Below are 18,396 nucleotides of genomic sequence, written 5' to 3'. Positions count from 1 at the left end.
TGGAGCTGGATCAGCAACAGCCCAGGAAATTTATGGTGTGTCAGCACTACCTGGGTGATCTGTTCCGTGGCAGAAGAACTCGAAGGGGTGCAGCTAATACTGTGACAGTCTCACACTAATACTGGGTCAAGTCCCACTTCACTTTCTTATGCTTGGACATACTGAAGGACTTTGAGGGTTAAGTGGAATGGTTGCAGGAACTCCCTAGAGACCGGGACTGTGTCTGCAACTTGCATCAGCAGCAGGAGCTACGTGAAGGCCAAAACTTCTTGTCTTTGGTGACATGCAGCTTCATTTCCTGGTCTTGGATCACCATGCACACTTTACACAAGACTTAAAGATACATAACCGAGCACAGACACCAAAGACATCTTGTGCGGGTTCGTGAAGGACATCTGCTTCCTGCAATCGTAGCATGGTTTTAAACCTATTGTTTTGGGTGGGGCCATTGTTCTCTAGCACACTGGTGAAACCTTTAGAATTAGTCAGAAAGACCGATAAGCTGGGAGTAGAGTTCTGGATCCATGTCAGAAGGTGAGGGAAAGAAAGGAACAGATGTGCAGTAGTGGTGCTCATATGAGGCTTTGCTCTGGAGATTCGGGGTTGTTGTGGAGTGAGCGCAGAGCCACACTTAAGTCTCAAGTCTCCGTTTTCATCTTTTGAATTTCTTCACCAGTATGAGGACCAAAAGGAGGAGCTCATAAATTACACTTTATTAGAAGCTGGGCCTCAGGTCAAAGACTGGACAGCCTGGACATACATGTCAATTCAAAAATATGACAAGCAAAATCTGTATACCATCAAGGACTGCAACATCTGCTAAAGCTCAGATCATTTAGTGTGGCAAGGTCTGCTCCTCATTAAGAACATCTCAGCCTGTATCCATTCTTTTCAGTATTTCCAGATGTCGTTGTCTCGTGTACCTCAGTCTGACTTGCGCAGCATAAACTCGGCATCTACAGTTATAAGTGTCAATTCTCCTCAAGCCCAGCTTCTTGCTCACCCTGTCCAGAACAACTAGAACACCTGGTTGAAAAAGGCGACCAAAGAATCTGCAGGAAAACAGGTACTGAGAAAAACAGGATCAGCCTTTGGTGAGATAAATAGTTTTTCAAACCAGATGGAAACAGGCTCACAGTTGAGAAGTCCCCAAAACAGGTCTTCCTCTTATTAAAGTCTGTTAGGAACTAGTGCTTCTCCACTCCCCTCCAAACTCTTCTCTCAATATCCCCATTTCCCCTTGCTCCACCACATGGTTGACACAACCAGACTTGGGAGCACATACTCACCGATGTGTATGCTCGGCTGCAGATGGAGCAGGTGTACACCTTAGCGTGCTTCACTGTGTGTGATGACAGGTGCACCTCCAGCGAAGTAGCATCAGTGTATGCGCGGTGACAGTTGTGGCACTTGAAGGGCTTGTCTTTGTTGTGCTGCCGCCTATGGGACTATCAGCAAAGAAATATTCATTTTAAAAAGTTTATATAGCTAAATGTACATAGTTGTGGGATGTCTTTCACAGTTAAGCAGTTTGATGTGTTTTATATATTCCTTGGTGCTCAGAGTGGTGTGATCCAGCAGTGTGGCATGCGGCCTAAAAGCACTGCTACTCACATGAGGACTGGGGCAAAAAAGATGTGGCGGAAAAAGGTGAAGAGGAAAACGAGAGAAATCCAGGAAGAAGATAAATGATGTCAGTAAAAAGGTCAAGGGGTAAGCACAGAAGATCATGGAAACGGGAGAAATAACTGCAAAGAGAATGGTGATGGGAAAATGATCTGGAGAACAAATATAAAAATATCAGAAGTTAGAAGCTCCTCAAGTGACTGTCTACAGTTGTTTCATCATCAATTTGTAGTGATTACTTTCTAAACCATGAAACTGGTTGGAACTGCAAAAATAGAGATGTGCGTCATATATCTGCAATTTCACACACAAATTTCTATACTCTGGCTCGTGACTAGCACAGAAGCAACTATGCGAACTACTACATGGCAAAGGTTGCGGGCAAGAGATCTTAAGAGGCACACACCACGCCACATTGCTAAGGGCCACAAGCAATGACCGATTAAGTCAAAAGGAATATATAGATCACAGGAGGTCTTACCTGTAGGTTTGACAGCTGTGTAAAGGCTTTATCGCATCCTGGGTGCACACATTTGTAGGGTCGATCTCCAGTATGGATTCTATAAAGGAAATAAGGTGTATGATCAACGGTAGGCCAATCTTTCCAGGCAGACTCAAAGCACTTAAATTACATATGGTCTTACTAGAACCTCAGATGCTCTCAGGCTAAATCCCCTGCCTTTCTAAAGTAATGAGCCCCTCCATTTCACATATGAAAAGAATTCATCTGCACAACGACTTTGTCCTTATTTCCCTTTGTTGTCAATACATGGGAATTGTATGACTTTAGTGACGACTTTAAAGTTAGTGGGGTGATAGAGAGGACAATTCACTCTCCCAGGTGCCTCTGGTACTCCTTTTAACCATGACCTTGCACGGCCCATGTGCAGTATTTTAAAGCAGCAGAGAATATACCGAAAGAAGTGAAAACATTGTTTTCTTGATTGCCAACCTATTGCTAATAAACACAACGAAACCAGTGACTTACCTGTAATTATAGCGTTGCAGCTTGAAAATACTGCATTTGCATGCTTTCAGAATTCCTTTAGCCAGTGGTTGGGTCCAGGCGATTATGGTTTAGTTAAAAACTTTTTACTGGGTTCGTCTGTGTGTGTGTGGGCGGTGACAGGGGGTAGACAGGCAGACCCTTATATGATAGACAGCAACCTCAGTGTGACAGTGAGTCCACACCGGCAGATTTTTTTCTAGTTTCCTCATTTTACTCTTGGCGCCTCCACAAACCTCCGCGAATGGGGAGTCTGAGAGATCGCATTTACTGGAAGAGTTTCAAGCTGCAAAACCAAAAATAAAGGTAAGTAACTGGTTTCTTTTGCAGCTTGAAATCTCTTCTTGATTGACATTCTTTCCACAGATAATGTATTGGTATTACCTCCCTGGGGAATAGAAACCGTGGATTGCATCGAGACAAACAGGTTTCTTAGTATAACTTGACCTACTGCTGCCACCTTTCGAGAGTCTACATCTATGCAAGTAGTGTGTGTTTTCTGAAGATATGTTCCAAGAACCATGCGGCAACTGTGCAAATATGATGATAGGATTCAGCCATAAACAACCTTTTTTTCCTTGATGAATGCACCCATAGCTTGATGCTTACGGTCTGGTTAGCTAGTGAATAACATTTTGATAGTTTGAACAATCCATCTAAAATGGCATTCTTAGTTACTGTTTCTAGGGCCTAGGTGGAGTGACCTATGAAAAACTGATTGGTCTTTCTGAGGACTTTGGTAGCCTATATATAAACATAACTGCTCTTCTGACATCTAGTGTGTGTGTAAGGTCCTCTCAGCTGTGTTTGGTGGTTTCCGGAAAAGGGATGGTAGTGTGATCATTTGATTCATGGTGGCATATTGTGATATACCGCCCCACAGGCATAGCAGCCATTTGCCCCTTTATCCAGGAAGACCCCTTCTGCGAGCTCATGCTCCTCCACAGTTGCACCAGGCCAGGAGGCGGAGGGCACAGAGAGTTGCTCGGTCTCTTCAATCCTGACCTCAAGGAGCTTCAAAATCACTCGAGTTTTGGTGCAAGGGACTTGTTCGGTCTCCACCTCAGGTGCACTCCTCTACAAAGAACTCAATCAAACAATACATTTGTAAGGCAATAGAAGCAGTTCCAAAGGAGCAAAAATATATTTTAGATATGGCATCCACAGATATTTGACTGAATAATTTGGGGTGTTGATTCAGCTGTCTGCCCAGCACATCTCCGGTTGCTACAAAAAAGCCAAGTTAAGAAGCTGCTCATGTAGGGCTCCTTACCAAGAAGGGCATAATCATGCCCCAGCTTAATGCTGTGCAAGTCAATTATCGATCTGACTTCAGACTTTCCTCCACACCCTGCTCTCCCCCTACCGGAGTACGAAGATCTTCCTACAGGAGGGCAGGAGCAAATGCGAGAGTCTATGCCTGCTGCTAGCCCCAGCCATTCCCATATTATAGGTAAAACAGGTGATATAGGTAACTCTCCAGTTACCGCAAGCGTGACCTCAAGTGTACAAGTTTTTTGATCCTTGGATTGGTCCCTGGAACCGACGAGCCCCAGGCCTTGCTACACCAAACAAGTGAATCACCTAGAAGAGAGATTTCACTGACCAGGTACTGGGAACTCGGACAGCTCACTTTCCTTCTAATATCGAGGCTCAAATACATGAAACTTTGGGGCAAACCCATTTAATTACTCGAGGCCCTGTGGAAAAAGCCGCTGAACAAGCTTTGACATTGCAGGCCACATTGCATATCCAAGAGATGGTAGCAATAAGAGCCATGCAGGACACTATAGCCCGGACTGTACTCTGGCAGTCAAGCAAAATGGAACTTGTAGGAAGCCGGCTCTATATATACTATACCAAAGTGAGGTATAGAGTGTACAGAGTCCAGTGGAACCCAAAAGGTAGGCAGAGGTAAAGTAGATAGCACCTCACTCTCCATTTGTGGTAGTGTGGTCGAGCAGTAAGGCTTTATCAGAGGACAGTGTTAAGCATTTGCTGTACACACTCAGTCAGCAAATGAATCCACACACTCAAAGACTGAACTTCAGACCAATTGTTTTTGTATAAAAATATTCTTTTAGTTATTATATTTTCGAGAACCAAGCAAGCCTGGCACAGGTAAGCAATACATACTTTACAGTAGTAATGCAGTTTGTAAACAGTTTGAATTGCAATTGTAAATGTACTTTGATTTGATTACAGTAGTGTTACTGATAAAGGCAACGCTTTGGTAATACAGTACATATACTTTGAATGGGCTTTTTAGTAAAATGATCAGTACATTACTATTCAGATTACTTTTCTTACACAGTGTAGTATACCACAATACTACACTGGGACAGTTCCTGTAAACAGGCAAGATAAAACGCTTTTGTTATTTAGTACAGTTGTAAAAGGTTTTCGTAGATTTTCCAACTCCACACTTCTCACAGGCCTCTCTCTCTTGCACTGAAGGGGAGGATATACTCCAACAAGTCGATGGCCACTCCCTTCAGGCACTTGATGATCAGTTATAGTTCTATAACTTTGTGGACTTCTTTGTTGACCCCTGGGATTAAGGCCTGGTAGTTCCAGGGTCTCCCTTTCAGATTGAGTGGCGTTTTTCACTTTGTGTGCCAGGCATTCCGTCCACTCCTGTCAGATTGCCTCCCCTATCGAGGGTGTGAGCCCGTTGTCCTGACGTTCCGCTCTTCAGCAGTTAGTTTTCTCTGGTTGCCATTTGCGCCAAGTGCCCATCGATTTCAGGAGGTAGAGAGGTGTGCCCACCTCTCAACTCCACCCCTCCGGTGGGGGAGGCGAGGTGAAGCACAACTCTCAGTCCCCGCCATCTTGCAGTTGGAGGGACCCAGCCAACCAGTGAGGCATATGCCCCTCTCTCACTGGAGGGTGGCATGATACGGGGTGTACCCACCCGAAGGAAGGGACCCATTGGTCCCAACCTCTACTTAGCTGTAACGCCCCTAACGAATAGTTTTCTTACCTGTCGGTATAGTTTTGCAGCTTGAAGATCTTTCTGGATTCACTATGCTGTGCATTATTCCGCGGTCTTGTGGTTGGGTCCGGAATCGTAGTCTTTTTTTTTTTTGTAGCCCAGGTGGGCGTCGGCGTCACACCTCTGTGGGTGTATTTCCGGTGACGTCGGCATGCTTCCTGTGGAAGCTCCCACTCTTGGGCGCCATCTTCGGATTCTTTTTTCCGTGTTTGTTCTGTTTCCGAAGTTATGGCAATGTTCCATTAAGTAATTTTCCGCTTTTAACCTTTAAAGGTGTTTTGTTTTAGTATGTGTCTCTGTTTTAACCACCTTTTCTCTCTCCAGCCTCATCTTTCTGGCAGAGGTGGGTGGGTTCGCTAGTGAATCCAGAAAGACCTTCAAGCTGCAAAACTATACTGACAAGTAAGAAAACTTTTCGTTTTGCAGCGTGAATCTTTCTGGATTCACTATGCTGTGCATAGACTTTGTAGCGGTTTCTCATTTCTGTGGCGGCTGGGTGGAAGATGAGCGTTGGTTATTGAATATGTGTTGAAGCACCTTTTGTCCGACTTGTGCTTCCCTGTTCATCTGTATATCCACGCAGTAGTGCTTCGTGAACGTGTGCACCGAAGCACATGTTGCTGCCAGGCATATGTCTTGTATGGGTGTGTTAGCCAGGAAGGCTATTGTAGCACCCTTTTTCCTAGTGGAGTGGGCACGTGTCCCCTCTGCTAGTTCTTGTCCTGCTCGCTTGTGGCAGAGCTGTATTGTTTGTGCGATCCATCGTGCAATGGTCTCTTTGGTTACTGCTTTTCCCATGAAACTGTTGGCGAATGACACAAGAACTGTTTTGTTTTCCTGTGTCCCTTCGTTCTCTCAATTTAGTGCATGACTGCCCTTCTGGCGTCCAGGGTGTGCAGAGCTCGCTCTGCGCTAGTGGCTGGTTTTTGGAAAAAAACTCGGTATCTGTATAGACTGGTTCATGTGGAACTCGGACACCACCTTTGGCATGAAGTGTGGATCAGTTCTCATCACAACCCTATCATTGTGTATTTGTATGTAGGGTTCTTGTAGCGTTAGTGCCTGAAGTTCGCTTACTCTGCGTTAGGAGGTTATTGCAACCAGGAAAGCTGTTTTCATTGTTAGCATCTCTAGGGAGGCTTTGTGAAGTGGTTCAAAAGGCTCTTTCATGACTTCCGTTAGGACTATGTTCAAGTTCCATGCAGGTGGCGGCACCCGTTTTGGTGATGCGATCCTCTTCGCTCCTTCCAGGAATCTTTCCACCACTTGTGATGTGAAGAAACTCTTGCACGTTTCTCCTCTTGTGTAAGCGACTATCGCTGCCAAGTGAACTCTTAACGAGGATGAACTAAGGTTCTTCTCCAGCAGGTGCGTGAGGTACTTTAGCACTGTGGAGTCCTTCATTTTATTGTGAAGCTTTTCTGTTCTGCACCACATTGTGAATCTTTTCCACTTCGTAACATAGCACTTCCGAGTGCTGGGTTTTCGTGCCTCCCGAAGAACCCTCAGGGTGCTTTCTGGTAGTTTTAAATGTGCAAACTATGTCCTCAGGAGCCATGCCACCAGGCTCAGGCTTCTCTGGTTCTGGGTGCAGCACTTCTCCGTTCTGCATGGAGAGCAGGTCTTTTCTTTTGCCGAATCTGTGGGGTGCACACTGTCTCATCTCCATGATCTGCGAGTACCATGTCTGTCTGGACCACTGCGGTGCGACCAGTATCAGGGTCATGTTGCTCGTTCTGCATTTGCTGAGCACTCTGTGCATCAGCGGTATCGGGGGGAAAAGCGTAAGCAAATGCCCTGGACCAATCTATCCATAGGGCATTCCCCAGGGATCCCTCCTCGGGCTGTCTGGATGCGAAGTTTTGGCATTCTGGCGTGTGGCAAAAAGCTCCACCGATGGTGTTCCCCATCTGTCGAACAGCCACCTTGCCTCTTGTGCATTGAGCTCCCACTCGTGGGATGCCGATGTCTGTCTGCTGAGCCAATCTGCTTGTACGTTGTCCTTCCCTGGTAGGTGTATGGCTAGCAGGTCTATCTTGAGTGGGATGGCCCATCTCCATATCTCCTGTGCTAGCTTTGAAAGCGTGGCTGACTGTGTCCCACCCTGCTTGTTGATGTAGAACATTGCTGTGGTGTTGTCTGTTTGTATCAATACCTTGTGCCTGTACAGCCTAGTTTGGAAAGCTTTCAATGCAAGGAAGATTGTCTTCAATTCCAGGTAATTGATGTGCTTGGTCGCATCTGCTGGTGTCCACAGCCCTCTCACTTTGAGTTCCTCCATGTGAGCGCCCCATCCCTTCAGGGATGCGTCTGTGGTGATGGTCACTGTTGGTGTTGGGGGCGTTAGAGGCTTTCCCCTTGTTATGTTCTCCATGTTCCACCATGTCATTTCCTTCTGCAGAGTGCGTTACAACCACTAGATCTTCCCAACGGCCTGTAGCTTGTGACCATTGCCCCTGTAACAATTCTTGAATGGGTCTCATGTGGAGCCGTACATTTGGTACTAGGTGGATGCATGATGCCATCATGCCCATGATCTTGCTCGCAGTCCTCACTGTCCGAGCTTGCCCCTTCTGGTAGAGCTGAGTTTCTTTCACTAGCGCTCTCGCCCTCTTCTCGCTGGGGACCACCTTGCCCTGTAAGGTGTTGATCTGTGCTCCCAGGAAAATCTTCACTTGTTCCGGTTCCATTGAGGATTTCTTCCAATGGATGGAGAACCCCAGGTTTATGAGCGTGGTCGTCACTGTTTGTGCGTGCCGCTTGCATCTCTGGTATGAGTTTGCCTTTACTAGCCAGTTGTCCAGGTAAGGATATACGTGTATTCCTTTCCTTCGTAGGTGCGCTGCGACCGCTGCGAGGCACTTTGTGAAGACCCTTGGTGCTGATTTTAGCCCTAAGGCTAGTGTTATGAACTGGTAGTGGTTTTCTCCGATGGTGAATCTGAGCATATGCTTGTGCTTTCTGTTCACTGGGATGTGCAGGTAGGCATCCTTGAGGTCTATTGTGACCATGAAGTCCCCGCTTTGCAATTGCGGGAGCACCTCTTGCAGGGAGGTCATTTTGAACTTTTGCGTTCTTATGAATTTGTTCAGGAACCTTAGGTCCAGAATGGGTCTCATTGTTTCGTCTACTTTTGGTACCAGGAAGTACGTTGAGTATACACCTTTGTTCCTTTCCCTGAAGGGTACTGGTTCTATGGCCTGCTTCTGCAGGAGCTCCTTTGCTTCTTCCTGAAGACGCTCTAGTTGTTGGTTTGCTAGCGGTCTTTTTGGTTTTCTGCTTGTTGGCCTCCCCTCCAACTCTATGCAGTATCCGAATTGGATGATGTTGAGAATCCATTTGTCTGATGTGATTTCTCTCTATTTTTGGAGGTAAAATCTTAATCTTCCTCCCACTGGTGTTATGTGGTCGTAGGTGTTTAGTTTGTGTAACACTTGATCCCTCTGTACGTGCTGCACCCTGGGATTTTTTCTGTGGGTGGGCACACAGAGTTTTTTGAAGTCACTTAGAGGCGGGCTGCTGACCCCCTCTTTTATTCTGTCCACGTCCATTTCCTCTCCCTCGAAAGGACTGGCCTCTTGGCTGGTACTGCCAGGACTGCTTATGCTGACCATGCTGAGGTTGTGTGTCTGCCTGGTGTGTCTGCCTGGTGCGTTTGTTGGAAAGCCTGGTGTGATGTACCCGGCTGGTTTCCACCTCTCCCGCTGGGTCTTCGTGACGGGGTGCCCCTTTTGCTACCTCTGAACTGCAATGCTCCCATGGACCTTGCCGTTTCGTTATCCTTTTTCAGTTGGCCGAGCTTCTCATCAACTGGTGCTCCAAACAAGGTTTCGCCGTTGAACGGTGTGTTCAGGATGCTGTGCTGCACCTCGGGCTTGAAATCCTGAGCCAGGCGTGTCTCCTCTCAGTGATGTCCATCATCATGAGCCTGCTGGAGGTGTCTGCTCCATCCAGGCAGTCTTGAGGCATGAATTTGCCGCGTTCTTCCCCTCCTCCACCAATTTCTCGGCCTTTTGCCTGGAATCTTGGGGCAGGTCTTTCACCAACTGACTGAGCTCCTCCATGATCTGGTACATGTGCCTGTTGATCAGGGCGTTGGAATTCGCCATACGCCAGTGGGTTGCGGCATTCCGTTCAATCCTTCTGCCCACCAGGTCCATCCTCTTGCTTTCCTTATCTGGAGGTGGCCCAGAAGTAGTGGGCACGTTTGCCCTCTTTCTTGCTGTGGCTGTGATGATGGAGTCTGCCGAGACCGTGCCCTGAATGTAGGGTGGGTCTTTTGACGAATGTTTGTATTTTTTCTCCGTCCTGGGGGTGACCGCCTTGCATGTTGCGGGCTCCTTGAATGCTTCCCTTCCCTGAGCTAAGACGCTGTTGAGCATGGGGAGCTACTGGCTCTTTGTTTGGGTGGGGAGCAGTGTCTCTAGAAGGAAGTCTGCTTTCTGCTTCTCTTCGTCGAGCTTGAGCCTGAATGCCGCTGCGGCAGTCTTTATCACCGAGTTGTAGGCCCCGATGTCGTCCGGCGGCGAGGGCCTCGAGGGATATGTGTCGATGGCCTCCTCTGGGCTTAAGGTGTCGACATCCAGATAATCCACATCCTGTGTTTCAGAGGGAGCAGACCCGGGGTCCGTCCTGCTGTCCTCTTCCTCCTCATAGTCGTAACTATAGTAGGGACTCTCTTCCTCTTCCTGGTCGTCGATTTCCTCGACGTCAGCCGCCTGTCCCTCGGCGTCCTAGTCTTCCTCCTCGACAACCTCTACAACCTGTGCCTTGGTTTTGTGGGGGATTGTGTAGGCCTTCATCTTGGCGTCAAATTCCTTCTTCCGCTGCAAGATGTTTTCCATTTCGGCCTCGAGGCGCCTTTTCTTTTTCTCCATCTCGGCTGCGTGTTCCGCGTCGGATGGTTCGGCCGCTATTTTCGGAGGTTGGCTCGGCGCCGAGCTGATCCTCGGCGTCGAAGGCTTCGTCGCCTAACTGGATTTCGTGTCTCTGGTCGGCATCGAAGGTGCTTTAGGGTCCTTCTCCCTCGGCGTCTAACGATCCTCTTCGGGAACGTTTTTCGACGACTTTTGCTGTTCAACAGCCCTCGGCGCCGGGGACTCCTTCTCAGAGGATCTGCTGGGCATGGATGCAGCAGCGGGCGCTGAAGTTTTTGGTGCCGGCGCTTTCGAGGCCTTGCCCTCGCTCTTTCGAGACTCAGTCTCTCGGGTGTTTAGGGGCCGTAGAGTCTCCTACCTTATCAGAAGTCTTGGTATTATCGGTCTCTACGACTGTGTAGCCGTCGTCTTCGGCGGCGGCGTTGTCCTCTTCCTCGGAAGACATCCCCAGATCGTAAAGGGATGAGTCGGGGCTTTGCCCTGCAGGGTGGCGTGTGCTACCCTCTGACTCGCTCTCACACGAAGAGTCTTCGGGGTGAAGACGGAGCAGGCGTTGCAGTCCTTGCTCCCGTGGTCGACCGGTAGGCAAAGGCTGCAAACCGGGTGCTGGTCCTTCTGCGCGTACTTGTGGTGGCAGTTCCGGCAGAACTTGAAGGGCGTGTTGTCCATCTTGAGCGCTCAGGGGGCCCCCTGGTCGTGCGTTCGTCGACGGGCGTCGAAGTTCTCGAAGTTTTCTCCTTCTCCTTCGTTGGCCCTTGGTTGATGAAGTCTCTTGAAGTCTTCCGAGTTGTTTTCCTTCCAATTTCTGTATTCTTCTTCTTTCTCCAAAAATGTCTGGAGCCCAAACGGGAACGATCCAGACCCGACCGCGGAAAAAAGAATCTGAAGATGGCACCCAAGAGTGGGAGCTTCTGCAGGAAGCATGCCGACGTCACCGGAAATACACCCACAGAGGTGTGACGCCGACGCCCACCTGGGTTACAAAAAAAAACGACTACGATTCCGGACCCAACCACAAGACCGCGGAATAATGCACAGCATAGTTAATCCAGAAAGATTCACGCTGCAAAAATATAGTATTTAGGGGCACCCCGAATCTTGCTTCCGCAGGCAAGAAACCAGAAGAAAATAAGGAGGACCAAACTGCCGTGCCGAATCTAACAAGAGGAGGACGCCCACTGACTTGGCCTCAGCCCTACCGGCCTATCACCTCCTCGAACCTGCAGAAGCGAAACTCTGGTGTATCCTGCAGCCTCAGGAACCCAGAGGACTTGCCCTGCCTTCAAAAGAAAAGACTCCAGTGAACACCGGATTTGTTTACCAACAGACTCCACCTTTGGCAGGATCTGCGAGCCTGCACCACTCTGCACCAGACACACGGCCCGAGTTAGAGCAGCCCCACACCAAGAGGAGGTCTCCCCGGTGATCCTGAATCTAGTTCCGGTGACCCCTGACCTGCCTCAAACTGGAAGGTTCCCCCAAACGCAACCAGGAGCTGGGAAGGAGATCAGACCCTAAAAGGCACCCCTGCCTTGCGTGGCCCAACCGACAGTGCCTAACCAACGCCCAACATCCCAACTTACCTCTCCAAATTTGTTTTATTTTTATTTATTTAAGCTTATAAAGCGCACAGCTACCCGCAGTGGGTTTCCCGGCGCTAAGGCACAGACTGAAGAAGAATTTGTATGCTGAGTATGCCAAAAGGAAGCTCCAATTTACTGTTGGAAGAGCCAGGTTTTAAGCCCTTTACGGAAGCGAAAAAGATTGGTTTCTGTCTTCAGGGTCATGGGAAGAGCATTCCAGAGTTTAGGCCCCAGATAGGCAAAAGAGCGGCCTCCCATTCTAGCTAGCCTAAATCTGGGGATGGAAAAATCACCGTTCCCTGAAGATCTGAGGACACGATTAGGTTTATAGGCCTGAATAAGTCCTTGAAGGTATTTAGGGGCAGAGCCTTGCTTAATATTAAAAACATGGCAAAGGGCCTTGAACTTGATTCTCTCCGGGACTCTAAGCCAATGTAGGTCGAGAAGAGCTGGAGAGGCGGATATCCTCCTGGGGACGTTGCGAAGCAGCTGAGCAGCTGCGTTCTGAACAACCTGGAGTTTTTTTATGGTTGTCAGATCAGCTCCGAGATATAGAACGTTGCCGTAGTCCAGGCAGGAAACAACCAACGCCTGGACTACCGTTCTTTGTGTGGAAGGGGGCAACATCCAGAGAATTTTTTGAAGCCATCTCAAGGTGGCGAAACAAATAGCGGCTACCTTTACAGCCTGCTGTCTCATCGTAAGTTTCTCATCAATGAGGAACCCGAGATTGCGAACTACAGTTACAGGCTGAGGGGTGGGTCCCATATCATTGGGCCAATGGTGGGGGCCCCAGAGCTCCTTACCCCTGCCAAGTATCACAACCTCGGTCTTGTCACCGTTAAGTTTAAAGAAATTATTCTTCATCCACCTAGAGACACGAACCAGGCCTTCAAGACAGAGGTATCTGTCCCCTCTGTGTTAGAGAGAGAAAAGATCTGTGTGTCATCGGCGTAGGAGTATAAAGTGAGTCCGGCTTCCTCTATGATGGTGGCCAGGGGTCTTACATAGATGTTGAATAATAGAGGACTAATTATAGACCCCTGAGGCACGCCGTACGCCGATGGACAGATCTTAGATGAAGCAGAGGCCGAAAACACCTGAAAAGTGCGGTCACTTAAAAAAGAGGCTATCCAGGCTAGTGCAGCGCCTTCTACACCCAGGGACCGAAGAGCCGTAAGGAGAATAGAATGGGACACAGTGTCGAACGCCGCGCTCAAGTCCAAAAGAATGAGGGCAGATGTTTCTCCACGATCGACACTGTCTCAGACTTTCGGTAACTCCCAGGAGTGTAGTTTCGGTCGAATGATGCGCTCTAAAGCCTGACTGGGAAGGATGGAGAAATCCCGTGCTTTCCACAAGGTGAGTTAGTTGCGTATTAATATGCCTCTCCAGGATTTTCGACAGAATTGGAAGCAATGAGATTGGTGTGAAGTTAGACAAGTTGGTAATATCAGCTCCAGCCTTTTTAAATAAAGGAACAATCATTGCATGCTTCCATTCCTGTGGAACGAGGGACTCAGATAATGAGGAGTTGAGAAGTTGCATTAATACGTGACGTGGGCCAGGTTCAAGTGATTTTAGAATTTTGACCGGTACCGGGTCCCGAGGGGAACCAGATTTAATGCTATTCAGGCAGAGAGAGAAAGAGGTGTCGTCAAAGGGCAGCCAGTTTGCAAGTTTATTCATTGCAGAAGGCAGAGGATCTAGAGTCACTGTTGACTCAGATTGAGACTCATCATTAGATGTAGAAAGACTTCGTGAGTCATAGATACGCTCTACTTTGGATATAAAGAACTCTGCAATAGAGTTACACTGAGTCTCGTCTAGAGCAGGGGGTGCCGGCACCACATCTGCCCCTGTTAACTTTTTCACCACCGAGAAAAGAGTACGAGGGCAGTTTTGGGCATTGGTAACCGTATTGGAAACATAGGTGGCTCTGGCCATTTTACATTGATGGTGATAGTCCCTAAGGGCTTCCTTATAAGCCGTTTTACGGGTAGCAGAGTAGGAGCGCCTCCACTTCCTTTCAAGATTCTTACAATTAGATCTTATACACTTTAGGTCCTCAGAGAACCAGGGCGCAGGAGCTCGATGGGACATAGAATTTTTAGATGTTAGAGGGAGAAGTGCATCAATAGTAGTACTCAGCTATTTAGATACCTCTGAGTTCAACACGGAGGTGGACATATCGGTGTTCGGGAGAGTGTCCATCAAGCACCTGTTGAACTCAGAGATGTCGAGCCTAGTCCATTGACGTATCAACACATCCTTACTGCCATTGCCACTAGTCGGGGTTTTAGTCAGGGATAGGGAGAATTGTACAGCATAATGATCTGTCCATTCAAGAGGACGAGCAGGGGAGTAGCATTCAAAAGATAGATTGGAGAGAACAGGGTCCAACAAATGCCCTGCAGAATGTGTAGGTCCTGAGTTGCATAACAAAATGTTTAAGGCTTCAAGTTCAGATAAAAAGAGTTTGCTAACATTACATAGTTCGTCTTCCAGATGGAGATTCAGGTCGCCAAGAATAGTAACATTGGCAGCCTTCAGGGATAGAGGAGCGATGGTGTCTGCAAAAGATGCCGTCCAGGCATTCGCGTTTCCAGGAGGTCGGTAAATCAAGAGACCTGACAAAGTAAACTGGGAGCTGATAGAGATTTTAAAATATCCAGCTTCACATCCGGGCATAGGAAAGACATCAAAAGTAGAAGTATATTTTGAGTTGAGAATTATCGCAATGCCGCCTCCTTTACCAGAGTCTCTGTCCTTCCTGACTATTATATAGCCATCGGGCACCGCCATGGCAACATCAGGCCCAGAGCTCTCATGAAGCCAGGTTTCCGTAAGGAATACGGCATCGGGTTTGACATCAACTATAAAATCATAGATATGAATCCTATGTTTCGGGAGTGATCTACAGTTAATGTTCCAAAACTGAAGCTTTGTACAAATGGGAGGAGATCTAAAGCCTTTAGTTCTACCCCTAGGTTTACCCCGTTTATGTAAAGGTTTCATTTGTTTACACACGGCCATCCGGCCCGTAGAGAAATTGCAGTGAGTGCATTTACAATTATGGCTCGGCAATATGCATGTTGTGCACTGTACAGAGGGCAAGTACCTAAGCAGTTTTAACTTCTCACCCGTATACGTGATGATAGAGCCGCAATGGTCGGAAGTAACAGGGTCCATGGCCCCTTGGCCCGTCCTGGCGTGGACGGGCGTAGACGGGCCTGACTCTGGCGCGACTCCGGCGCGAGTCAGGTGCGTCCGCTGTGCGCGTTCGCTGCGCGAAGGCATGTCCATCCCCTTTTATGTGCGACTAGAGCGCACTCGATCCTACCCCACACACAAGATGGCCGCCGCTAATTTAATGCTCGGGACCGGCTCCACAGCGTCAATACTCGGCTGGGAGTGGTCCTGAGCTGCGGTAAAGACGGGGAGCAAGGTAGTCGGCTAACGCTTATTAAGTCAAGCTATTTTGCTACAATTACAGTGCAAAGGGTAAAACGCCGATTTCGGCTGCAAGTACAATTTAAAAAACAAGATTAAAAAGTACACAGCGCAAAATGTGCAGAATCATACAACAGCCTCCCGGCTTTCCGCCTCAGGAGGTGCTCAACAGACAAGCAATCAGGTGCTGGGTATTCTGGGACCCCTTTTATGCGCGACTAGAGCGCACTCGATCCTACCCCACACACAAGATGGCCGCCGCTAATTTAATGCTCGGGACCGGCTCCACAGCGTCAATACTCGGCTGGGAGTGGTCCTGAGCTGCGGTAAAGAGGGGGAGCAAGGTAGTCGGCTAACGCTTATTAAGTCAAGCTATTTTGCTACAATTACAGTGCAAAGGGTAAAACGCCGATTTCGGCTGCAAGTACAATTTAAAAAACAAGATTAAAAAGTACACAGCGCAAAATGTGCAGAATCATACAACAGCCTCCCGGCTTTCTGCCTCAGGAGGTGCTCAACAGACAAGCAATCAGGTGCTGGGTATTCAGGGACCCCTTTTATGCGCGACTAGAGCGCACTCGATCCCACCTCACACACAAGATGGCCGCCGCTAATTTAATGCTCGGGACTGGCTCCACAGCGTCAATACTCGGCTGGGAGTGGTCCTGAGCTGCGGTAAAGAGGGGGAGCAAGGTAGTCAGCTAACGCTTATTAAGTCAAGCTATTTTGCTACAATTACAGTGCAAAGGGTAAAACGCCGATTTCGGCTGCAAGTACAATTTAAAAAACAAGATTAACAAGCATTTACAATGCAATGGTTTTGCCTTGGTTAAAGTTTGAGCTATTGGCAATGCTCTTGACATTATTTTTATTTATGTTTTTTTTTTACATAAATAAATGGCATTGTCATTTGCAATGCCACTAGCTTTATCTTTCGCAAATGACACCCACAAACACCTACAGAGAGCCCCCCAACACACCCACACAGAGCTTCCCCACACACTGCGAGCCCCCCCACACACTGCGAGTAGTTTCACACTCTACGTATACCCACACGCACATACATATAGTTCTAGGAGTCGGTGCGTGCTGGCAGAGGGCGACAACAGGGAGTGTGTGTGATGTGCATGGAGTGGTATCCTGATGTGTGCGTGGAGGCATGCCAGGCACATCGTGGTATAGTTTGTGTGATGTGTTTGGCAAAGTGTGACGGGACTCGGAGTGCACCATGTCTTGGGGTGCGCGCGCGAAGAAGCTACCTTGAGTAGAGTGAGGTATGTGTGTACCGGCTGCTGAGTAGTCTGCTAGGACCGGATGTGTGAGGGTGTGCTGTAAAGAGTTATGTGTCGGTTGCTAGGTTACATTTTGTGTTCCGATGTTATTGATTTTGAATGTTAGGTGAATGTAAGTGTGTTCATTGCTTGGTGTCAGAGGATGGACGGGCATTGCGCTTTGGGGATGCGCTATGCATGGAGCAGGAAGGTGTGTGGTGAGGGAGGGATAGGTGTCGTTTGGTCTCCAAAGGTGTGCTTGCAAAGTAACAACGTTCGGTGTGAAGTTACCTCAAATCGTGTGTTTGGATTAGGTGTATGAGGGTATGCTGATTCTGGGCCTACTCCATGGACAGCTAAGGGTACGGTAAATAAAGGGAAAAAACGCCTTCTCACTGGATAAAGGGCAAATGCAACACCAGAAACTCTTTAGGGCTGAAAGAATTGCAAACATGACAACGTTCGAAATTGGCCTGTGAACCAGGGAGCAGGCACACACCATGCAGAGGAGAAAACTAGATCAAGTGACACTTCTCACCATAGCAAGAATCAAAACAAAAGTACCTCTGTCTTTCAGCCATTGGACATTAGCAAAACATTCACAATAGGTAATTGGGAGGCATTCTATGCAATAAGTCAAGAAGTTGCCCCTGGCATTTGCTGTTTTAACTGCCACTGAGAGGGAAGGAAGATTCAAACATCCCAATTATTTAGCTGTAAGCAGACACGCCAAAGAAGCCACCACATATTGTCACGCTTTAAACAGTCAACGGCTAACAATCTACATAAACACTCAATAACAAACTGCTCTATGTAAAAGCGCCGGCTATATGTAAAAGAGTGCACAAACACCTGTCTATGTGGGATTGGTGAACCCTTACTTGTAAATAGCAGGCCAATTCCCCACCCCCAAAAAGATATGTATACACACCACATATTCATTCGGTAGGACCGGCCTACGGAAGTAGGCTACATTTTCTGGTGTATGTTTGGATTGTTTTATGAGCAAAGCTTTGTTGTTTTTGATGACAAGCACATTTCAATGACATGCTGAGAAATTAAACAAGTTTGAATAGCGATTTTTAATCGCATGCATTTATTCACATCGCTTCTGTAGGCAAAAACAAAGAAATCCCCTGAATTTTAACAGTGCCTGTCCCACCGTTAATATGAAGAAAAAGTAGAATAAGCAAACAAACCTTGTCGAGCTTTAGCAATATAATAACCTCAATTTAGACAGTAACAGACCACCCAGTTCCTGTCTCACATGGTCTGTGCTCAGGTACTGCAGTGGTCAAAGTTCAACTGATCTCACCTTTTTACGGCAGTTCCGTTAATCAGATGCCTTATGACTAGAACTCGCAATACCTTGCTCCAACTCCAAGATCACCGGAAATCTGTGCACGCCGACAGGGGCGCACCTATCATTAGTGGCAATATGTGCCAGGTGTACGGGAGCCCGCTACACCACAATGACGACTATATGTATCTACACAACAAAGCAGCAACATATCCTTATTTGTATTCTTGCATTTTATTCAACTTCATGTAAGTATAGCGTGTAAAATAAAGAGTGCAGCTTGAG

At 47.7% G+C, this 18,396-nt stretch overlaps 1 protein-coding gene across 1 annotated transcript in view; it reads right to left on the bottom strand.

The window, feature by feature from the left end:
• Positions 1-18,396, bottom strand: part of ZNF384 (zinc finger protein 384) — a 217,840-nt gene that overhangs the window by 24,117 nt on the left and 175,327 nt on the right. Inside the window, exons 6-7 of the mRNA XM_078651541.1 lie at positions 2,108-2,186; positions 1,290-1,448 (exon numbers count right to left, since the gene is read on the bottom strand). Of these exons, the coding sequence (XP_078507667.1) occupies positions 1,290-1,448; positions 2,108-2,186 (238 nt within the window). The remainder of the gene's footprint in view (positions 1-1,289; positions 1,449-2,107; positions 2,187-18,396) is intronic.

The sequence above is a fragment of the Lissotriton helveticus genome, chromosome 7 (assembly GCF_964261635.1).
Source record: "Lissotriton helveticus chromosome 7, aLisHel1.1, whole genome shotgun sequence".
Taxonomy (NCBI): domain Eukaryota; kingdom Metazoa; phylum Chordata; class Amphibia; order Caudata; family Salamandridae; genus Lissotriton; species Lissotriton helveticus.
This window is presented reverse-complemented; position numbering and strand designations above follow the sequence as displayed.